The 10,370-nt window shown below is 40.3% G+C and overlaps 1 protein-coding gene across 1 annotated transcript in view; it reads right to left on the reverse strand.

Moving 5' to 3' along the window:
• The window catches only part of si:ch211-250c4.3 (uncharacterized protein LOC100535981 homolog), a 34,335-nt gene extending 24,926 nt beyond the window's left edge, over positions 1-9,409 (reverse strand). The window contains exon 1 of the mRNA XM_036546924.1: positions 9,033-9,409. Within this exon, the coding sequence (XP_036402817.1) occupies positions 9,033-9,111 (79 nt within the window). The 5' untranslated portion in view covers positions 9,112-9,409. The remainder of the gene's footprint in view (positions 1-9,032) is intronic.
• Positions 9,410-10,370: the final 961 nt, after the last annotated feature.

Below are 10,370 nucleotides of genomic sequence, written 5' to 3' on the forward strand. Positions count from 1 at the left end.
AGAACCCATTGTTTTGATTTCAATGTGTTGATCACATTGACCAATATGGAGGCGCACCCATTCTTCTCCTGGGAAAACTATTGTGATAATAGTGTTTTGGACTGAGTAGCAGTTCTGCAAAAACAATGATAGCATTTCAATCTAGTTAGGTCATACCAGCCTCTAATCCAACCCAGGTTTCTTCCTATTTCAAACAATGGGTTTGTTTTCCAAGTGCTTTTGACAAACCGCACCAGTCTGAACCTCCTCACAGAACAGCATTTGAATAAAAACGGGTATGATAGATTTGTATGATTGCTCTAAGCTGTCTAAATTGATCATTTCCATCATGATTGATGAAGAGTTTTGAAGAATTTTGAGCTTCTCTTGATACATGCTTTTGCTCTAAATTAACCTATAGCTTAAATAAATTTGATGAAAATGTGATATTTTTCAATACAAGTTATATATAAATGAATGTGTGGTGCATGCTATGTAAAATATAAATACATTGAAAAGTGTCCCTCATTCTTCAAGCCAATATCAGTATTCAATATCAGCTTTGTGATAAAAGAAAAGATATCACACACAATAATTTTTTTAAAAAGAAGAAACACACCAAAATAGTCAATAATGTGTTAATATGTGGTGTATAGATGTTACCAGAATCAAAACCCAACTAATTTGTCAGTAACCACAGATATTTTCCTGTCATTTCAACACACTCAATGGAAACCACAAACACACACCAAAAAAAATTAACAGGCAATCAGCGATTGGTCTAGTTCACAAAAAGAGCTTCGATGTGCATAGACAGAGTTAGGATGAATGTAAAACTTTCACCCCCTGATATTATTTCAATGAGGTTACAGGCTTCCAAACACAATGAACGTCATGAGCTGGTATGAATGGCTGAATCCAATCAACACGCATCAGATGTTCTTCATGACACTTCCATGTTTGGTGTTGCATGTGGAAAGAATTTCCCTGGCTGCAAGGCTACATTACTTGAAACGTGTTCCCGCCACAGAAGCAGGGGAATATATTTCCTGTTTTCTTCAAATGCAGGAAACATCCAGCACATTGCAGCTATTTCCACTGTCGTCAGACCTTAGACACAGTCCTGTTTCTTTATAGCACACCCTAACCTATTGTAAAGGCAAACCTATAGACATCCGCTATATCTACGAGCCCTGGCAGAATCAGGCAAACAATGGATTCCCCTGTGACTTTTCAGTTCATCGAAGGCCAAATTTGATAAAAAAAGGAAAAAAAAAAGTTAAAATGCTGACAGACAGGGCTATAAAATCATCTTGAAATATGTAAAGCACTAACTCAAAATTACCCCCAGTGGCTATTTAAGATCAAACAGCTCTGAGGTCTGAAACTGAGTTTGACAAACTTCCAGTTGAAAATTTGGGATTACTTCAAGTACCTCTCTTCAAAGTTGGCCCCAGTGTGTTCACAGCTTGCGTTTAGCATTTGAATGGGATGTTCATGTGACATCATTGCATTTCGCAGCGCGATGCACTGGCTTCGTAAATTGCATAGAGTGCTGGGGACATGCCCTAATTATTCGCTGCTGTCTCACCGGTGTGGATAAGCGCAGCCATTACCCCAAGAAAATGGGAGAGGATGGAAACACCACCCTGATACAGATGACCTACGGGGTCATCCGCCTCGGGGTTGACAGGCTTAAACGGAGACACACGGCTTTTGTTGACGTGCTGGTACATGTGCAGGTGTGCAGTGGTTCCCCAGACGCAGTTCATTGCATGAGAGATTGTGCTTCTTGGGGGTAACATCCAGTTCTTGTGGAGACATTGGATTTCATTACACTCAAATGGGGTCGCTTCTTAAGCCACAGTAGGGCAATGAAATCTTTGGAAGATAAGAGAGGCTACAAATCATGCCAACCAGCTCTGTTGTGATAATCCCATAATTGTCTTAGTCAAGCCAGTCAGGACTGAGACAAGTGTTATCAGACAAGTATTATGGACACTGTTGAATCTCCCAAAGATTAAGGTAATCGTTCTGAAGATTTTGGGGAGGGGGGATATAGGACTGTATTTTGGTGTTTTCATCTAATAATTATATATTATAAAGAGTTATTGTGTGTGTCATATCCTCAGGACAATATTTTACTTGCATTAAATCCAGGTTGTGGTATTATCCTTAACACTTGAGTGAAGAAATGCATTAGGTTTTAATTAAATATCAGTTTTATTCCCATTATGAACTTTGATCTTTGATGCAGGGGTATATGCAAATGGGAGGGAAATCAATGCTGATGACTGGCATTTTTTATTACAATCCATTAAGGAAATTCAAGTCATTATGGTCTTTCAATTAGCAGCCAGAGATCTGACTCCAAGTACAGAAAGATCAAACAGAATTGCTACCAGCTCCCAGTGGGTAGGAATGTGAACAATGCAAACTTGCTTGTGCCCAGTGTAAGAATACATCTGTGGGAAGTATAAAAGAAAACACAAAATAAGAAAAAATAGGTCAGTGACTTAACATGGTGGATATGAAACCATAGTAATAAGAAGAATAATGGCAGGAAATTTTATCAGGGACAATGGGAAAAAATTCCCCTACCTATAAAACAGTTCAACCGCAACATCAGAAAATTTCATGAAACAACATCAGCAAAAAAGTAACTCCATAGAAACGGCATTCTTCGAATATCTTGCAAGTAACTCTATATGTGCCAGGACACCCCAACGACTGAAATAACAGCTCTTGTAAAAAAAAAAAAAAAAAACTCACCTTTCAAATTAAAAGTTCTGTTTTCTCAATATGAACTTTAAATGCTCTTAAAAATAAAAACTGTAATAGCCCCTGCTTAATTGCCCTTATAATTGATATTGTGGTGATGTCAGCTAGTCACAGTGCATAATGAACTAACATATCTTAACAGCATGAAAGTAGGTACCACACCCTGTCCTAGACTTAGCTAGTCTGTATCCTTGTTTTTTGAGGTGATAAAGTGCTTAATGCTTGGTAGCTAGTGACTTAGTGAACTACTATTATTTATTTGTCTATACTACAATACTAGAATACCTGATTCACAATAATGCTCATTTATAGTTAATAACTTAGTAACTATGAATATTAAGAACTGCATTCATAACTGCTCTCTATTGTTCTTCAAGCCAACATATATAGTCTCCTTTTTGACCTGGTTGTCTGTGATGGAAGCTCAACAGCAGCTGGGAATGCCAGCATTAACCTATTACCCTGGCTCAGGTCCTTTCCTGGGACACTGTATATGCCCAAAGGGGAACGTGATGCCTTTGTTTCCTTTGTCTTTAACACAGAAAAATGTGATACCTTTAGGCCTGACAGGTGTTCAACCACAACTCTATTAGTCTGAATACTTGAAGAGATACTGTCAGTGTTGTGGATACATGTTGAATGTATGTATGTTTTAGATTATCTCAATATAAAACATACATATGTAAAGGCCTGAATATGGAAAGTGTTCCAAGCGTGATGCGGTGATGTGTTTTGTTTTTTTGTTCTTTTTTTAACCACAAAACAATATATTTTACATGGGTAATTCTATAAACTGTCTGAAAGAACTCCCTAATCCTGGTCATATTTTGTCAATTAACTGTGCAAAGTGAAAATGTGTCCTGTTTCACAATGACTGAGTACACATGGAATGGATGCTGAGGACCAAGAATGTGGAAATGAATAGGACCACAGAAACAAATGAAAGCACTCTAGTGAATAAAGTTAAATGAGGCACATCTTTCCAGATTTTTTTTTTTTTTGGCAAAACAATCATCGTCCCCTCATGTGGGAGGGAAAATGTGTGCTGTCATGTTTTTCTTATATTTCAGTACTCAGTTTTTCATTACCTGAATAGAGACTCGAATGTTTACCAGTTTTCGGAAGACTAAATTGGCACCAGGCTATGAAGTTGTACACGTTAAAGGAAAAAAATGGGATGGTTTGAGGAATGGAATACAAATATAGAACAAAAAGGCTGAGGTAATGTGTTTTCTTTTAATCTGCACCTGTGTATTTAAAAATGTATTTAAACAATCCTCCCATTGTGAAGTCACCTTGCTGCTTCCCAGCACCTCTAATAGTGTGCAGACAAACAGATGTCTTGCACGATCGCTCAGAGTGCAGATGAAGGCCCCCTCTAATTTAAAATGAGTCAGCCTCTCTGATTTTCCCCTTCTCAGCAGTACTGACTCACGCTCTTACTGAGCAATACTGTATACAATTAGTGAAGCAAAGCGTTTTGAAATCTTGGATCCCAGGGTTTTCCGAAACGTTGGCTTTAATGCATGCTGAGATTGTTACAATGGCATTGCATTACCAGCTGAATAGTAGCGCAATGTTTTCTCACAAACAGCCTTGTTTTGTGCAGATGGACTCCTTGAGGGGTTAAGTGAACCAGACTACCCTGTTGTACTTCTGAAAGCCTGTGGCCACAGAGAGGGGGAGAGGGATTGTCTCACCCTGGTCTTGAGTGTCAGTTACTCCCTATCACAACACAAATGCGGTGGCCCACACCAGCAGAAGGGGGGCAGGGGTGGGCCAGCAAGAACAGATAGGGGGAGATGCCTATCTGTCCTTCTCCACCCAATTTAGGGGCCTCCAGCCACGGGGATGATGGAACCAAGACAGAGGTGTACATTAACATCAAGTGTAAATGGCCTGTCACCTGATGTCCATGCCCTGAGAGAAGAAAGGCTTTCGCTCTGCATGCCTCCAGCTGTTCTCTCAGCCACTGACAACACAAAGGGTGCAAGCAACTCGAAACACCTCTGCAGCCACAGAGATGAGCAGCGTGTTAAATCATGTCTGACCTTCATGTTTTTAGCAAACCTTGTGTTTCCCCCTACATTTGATTTATGAGAAGCTCAGGGAGGGTACATATTACCAAAAAAGTCACTGAAGTGTATAATTTTTAGATCCTTCCATATTCATATTAAGAACATTTTTTGATTTGTAACAAATGTACATAAAACTTATCCAAAACCAAAGTTCATCTTTGTGATTAAACATAAGCTTATGGGATTTATTACTAAACCTCCATTGTTCAAACGGAAAGATTCAAGTTCTCAGAAAGTCATTACAATGTGTTTTATGTGTATCTACACTTATTACTTTTGGAAAATTAGATACCTCTATCTTCTGCTTTAGGACAGGTTTACAGGTCCGTCATGCAAAGCTTATGGCATTGATGTCAGACAAAAGTCCTCATTCTGTTGTAGCCAGTGCCATGAGACCTTGGTGTAAAGGTCATAAATAGCCCAACACTGCTATTTTTATAACCAGGAAACGTGAGAATTTGACCCTCTGTTTAGCACTTTGGGTGGCAAACCTGGCCATGAGGACCACCATCAATTTCCACTGAGATCTTTTTATTATGTAACTAGGAAGGTTCAGTTCCTGAATACATTTTTTCAGCATCAAGTGTATCAAGCATTTGGACACTGGAATCAGTTTCTTAGCTGTGATGCATGGCTGGAAATCTGACTTGGATCAGAGCTTTGTTTTTGAAAGCAGCTTTTCCCCCATAATACCTGTGTCTCCTCTATCACACTGTCGAAAAGTCTGCTTTGGAGCACCTCCTAAAGTTGGCAGCGGTCCAAAAAGACAAAGAGAAGTTGAGTTTCTGAATATGAATTAAGACAGACATCCTTTCACCCCTGTGTATATCTGTTCACAGGATTAATTCAAACTTGCAACAGATCGTTGCTGTAAATCAAGCAGGCTGTCCAAGGGATGAGTTATCTGACATGGCCGAGCATCACAGAAGAAACATTGTATAGTAAATTCAGCATGATAAGATCGGAGAAGAATTTTGCTGAAAACGCAGACATTCAGACGGGTAGGAAAATCAGACATGATGTAACTCTACGTAAGTATGTATATACAAAGTCAGTACATACGTTTGAGATGCGTGGTCCACATGCATGTTTTTTAGTTGAAAAAGAGATCCTATTCATGCACAAATGGCTCAGTCGTTAACATACAGAGGGCGTGCCGTTGTCCTCATAAACAGGTTTCTGAGGTACCACCAGATGAGGTGATGAAAGCCAGATGCCAAATGTGATGAGGTGTGAAATGCCGTCACACACCTTCCCACTGACTAGTCTCGGACCCAGCACAGCAGAGCACCTCTTGACTCCATGTCTTTCAACAAGACTGGAGACTTTTTTTCCCCTTCCTTGGACATGACATAGATTCCAAGATTCTCAGGACAGCTTTATCAATCCAGGGGTACTGAGACCACTCTTTATCATCTGAAGCTTGTGGATAAGGAAAGAATGTACAGGAGTGGTAACTCAAGTCTTTTTCAAAACTTATTTGTACAGCAGCATGGTGTGGTGGTTAAGGAGCTAGGCTGGGTTACAGGTTTAATTCCCAGATTAGTCATTTTAGTTTTAAGCAGGCTACATAACCTTACCTGCAAAATATCCTGCTGCATAAATGTATACAGTATTATGTAAAATATTAGCAATGTGAGTGGGCCTGCATGTCCTCAGACACTTACTCCAGTATCTGTAGTCTCAGCTCATGTGACAAATGAAGCTAACTACCTTTGATCATCATTTGATTAACACAATGATGGTTATTAACAAGGTTAACAATCCAGTATACATCTGTCATTTCTTAGAAGTTATAGTTATACCACCATTATTGCCATTACTAGAATCAAACAACAATACCAATAATTTCTACTGTATAATTCTAGTCATTTTTTCAGATGTAACTGTCTTTATATCCAGAACCGGTCAAATAGTCATTCAGGAGAAAATGATCATGGTATAATTAGCAAAATCAATTATTGTCAGGGTTATTTGTTCATTAAGCATATTCACTCTTGTTTTCATCCAAATACACAATAGCCAATGAGTTCAATTTTTACACCGCTTCTCAAAAATGTGGAAAGAAGAATCATGGGAAGGCTGATAATGCTCTCCAAGTGAAGACAGGAAGGGGCTTTGCCTTGAATTAGCTCAGTTTCTGGACTATATCAGCCCTTTAGAAATATACAGGGCCAGACAGAGTAAGCAAGCATAGATAAACTCTCAATGGAGTGTTGGCAAAGAATGACAATAGCTGACTGGCATTGAGAGTAACACAATCATGTTGCTCACAACTGACCTTAGTTGCCCATTTTTTCCTGAACCTAACTCTGATTTATGATTCGTATTTTTGAAGTTTCCTTCAAGGGAAGGTGTGTTCAAATTCCTCAATATCTACATCATTGCGGAAGTCAGTGCTCACCATCTGACTGTATACAAAAAGAATCCATTGTCTATCATGTTTCTACTATGTCTCTGCATGTTTGGGGTTATGAGTCATGATGGACACATATCTCAAAGGAAGGACTCTTGATTGACACAATGGGATAACGTAAGCTAAGTTCAAGTTTCACAAAAGAGGGATGGTTTTGCAATTGTTGGCCCCTGCTCAATCACAAAACATTGATCCCATTGTTATTCACCACATTGTTCTGTAAATCGAAAGAGTTGATCCCCTGCAAACAGCACGGCAGTAGAAATCCAATCACAGCAGAAAGACGAGGAGGTAAAAGCCTCATTTACTCCTGTAAAAGCTGCTACGCAGCCCCAAATGGGGCCCGATTGAGAGAAAATTCTTTCTGAAACGTTAACAATTCATGGAATCCTTTAACAAGACCAAGCAAATTGGAGATCTAAAGAAGAAGGTCCACTCAGAGGGAAGCAGAGCGATACTGTACCTAAGCCAAGATTGCTATCTGACTAAGGCTAATTCACAGAATGCATGGAAACCAGTAATTGTTATGTTATTAGGCAGTGAAGCAAGAGTTTACTCAAGGGGAATGGCTCCACAGTTTCAAAGTACTGCACAGAAAACTCTTTTGAAATTCCATGCTCTCAACTTACTGCCCTTTGAATTAAAGAGAAGCGCATGTTGTTGTTGACTTTTCATTCACATATGCCACAGCTTCTGAGCGGAGGCATCTCACTTTAACACAGTCTGGGATAGTTTGATGATGTCTTCATCTTCATCATATCATTTTCATTGTGATACCATGGGATTGGACTAATTGAAAAGGCTTACCTTGGATACAAATGGGTGGGTAAATGCCTTTCCTTTCTGAAATGTGTTTGACATTTCCAAAATTGTAATTCCTCCTTTCCCTGTTCATCTATTCCCTAGCCTTTGTGATTTGTTTTAAGAGCTGTAAATATTTCCTTAATGAAACAGCATGGCATTTTAGTGGATATTCAATAATACTTGATGTGGTGACTAAATTGAAAGTATTTTAGCTTTGAACTTTTTCTCATCAGCTTTTTTTCAGCTGTTGAACATTTCAGGATTTTCCAAAACACTTCTTAGTTTTGCATGCCTCAAAACATATTTTTTAAGCAAATTCATTTAGGCTATCTTTGGTAAACAGACTGATTGTTTTGTCTGGACTCTGCTCCAAATGACAAGCGCTGCAGTTTTCATAATTGTTACGTCTCACCTCTCTGTTTTGGGTGACGTGATGCCCATGATCACTTGGGACATATTACCACTTAAAATCCACTCCTGCCTCTTAATTGGGTATTTACACATTTAAAATGCTCATTTCATCGTATTAGAATAATATTGAGAATAAAACTTTTGAGTGAGTTCAAATCAATGACTTATCTCAGGCTGGCAGCTGCAGGTTTAAAAAAACACGGGAATGAAATACTATGGAATGTCATTTGTGACTCCTCTTGACCTAAATTTCCTCAGAACATCAAACCATAGAAACCATCACAACAATTACTGGAAAAGTGTCTAAACTGCCATTTCCTCCCCTTGGCTGCCAAAATGCCTAGTTCACAACAATAAAGGTTTGTTTCTAGACACAGTTGAAGTCTCTTTGATGGCACAAAAGATTTTAGAAATACTACCAATGCTACAGACTAATTATTTAACTATTTACATTACAACCTCCACATCTAAGACAGAGCTACACCTTCTCTAACCCCCAGAAGACATCTCTGTAAGACACACAAGGATAATTTCTGTTCCAGGCTCAGACAGAGCAGACATACCTCTCCTCCAAGGTGTGAGAATGGTGAAGGACTTGTGCCAGTTGAAAACCACGCTGGCTCTCCTCTTCTTAAGACTCATCGGTGTAATCCTCAGACGGCACCAGCACACAGGTTCGGTATCTCGGTGACCCCGAGTGAAGCGTCCCTCCTTCTTCAGTGGAGCCGACTCATCCTGAAATGTCTCTTGTTGGTCAGGCGTTCCTCATCTCCCTGTTTTGGTCCAGCTCTGGCCCAGGTCTCTAATAAACAGACGTTCTCAAACGGTGGCGTACAGGCGGCTCTCGGCTCAGGTCAGGTGGCTGAAAGTGCCCCCGGGTTGGGTCATGCTGCATCTGTGTGCTTTGTCCACTCAGTGCAAGGGGAGACTGAGGGCCGGGCTGTGGGGAGGCACTCTATCACGGAGCAGCTGGGCGGAGAGGCTGCCTGCCAGTGACGGCAGGGAGGGAGGGAGGGAGGGAGGGCCTCGTATAATTCCTCTGCCTGTGCTGCGCTGAGCCCCAGTCGCTGGCGGGGGAGAGGGAGAGAGATAGCCAGAGGGGAGGGGAGGGGTGTGTGTGTGGTGGGGGGCTTTGGCTCTGGCCTCGCAGGCAGATGAAGCCCTTGTGGATTTTCAGCCGTAACCAGAGTAAACATTCCTACAACGGTGGTCCTCCTTCACACATTGACCCTCTGACTGAGCTGCTCACTGACCGAGAGGCTCCCACAGCACTGACATTTTATGTCCAGACTTAACAAAAGGACTAGTGGTTACAGCCTAGGTCAGAAGAGTCCCTCCTCATTTTTTGGTAATTTTTTTAGTAGGAATCCGGTTCCCTGGGCCAACTTGTCTTTAGCAGCAACAACAATAGTGATTAAATGATCATTTTGAAAATAATAATCTATTAAAAAAAAATTACAAATAATAATATATTAGAGTTGGAGGAGAGCTCTGGGCTTGGGTGGGAAAACATACTATGAGGAATTTTTGGAAGGGGCCAAGATTTCTGGGCTGTCCTTATGGTGAAATAGTGCACTTCACTGTCTTTCATTTATCCTAGCAACAGTGGCCAGGAAATACCTAAGAAATATGGATCGGATGACTCTGGCTGCCAGGAGATAGGGCGCGGAACTGGCTGTGACATCAACATTGCAGTTGACCATTCTCAATCACTTAAATGCATGTTGTAGCCTGTCAGATTTTTTTGCACTACACCCTGTGTAAGGGCACATTCCTTAAGATTGTTGTGCATGAATCAGTTTCTGAACAGCAGAGTTTTCCAACCTCCTAATACATTAATCACTGTTCCCAAACTGAATAATTTAAGTCATGGATTTTAAAACGATCTCTTCATTTTGTTC

This window comes from Megalops cyprinoides, chromosome 15 (genome assembly GCF_013368585.1).
Source record: "Megalops cyprinoides isolate fMegCyp1 chromosome 15, fMegCyp1.pri, whole genome shotgun sequence".
Lineage (NCBI taxonomy): Eukaryota > Metazoa > Chordata > Actinopteri > Elopiformes > Megalopidae > Megalops > Megalops cyprinoides.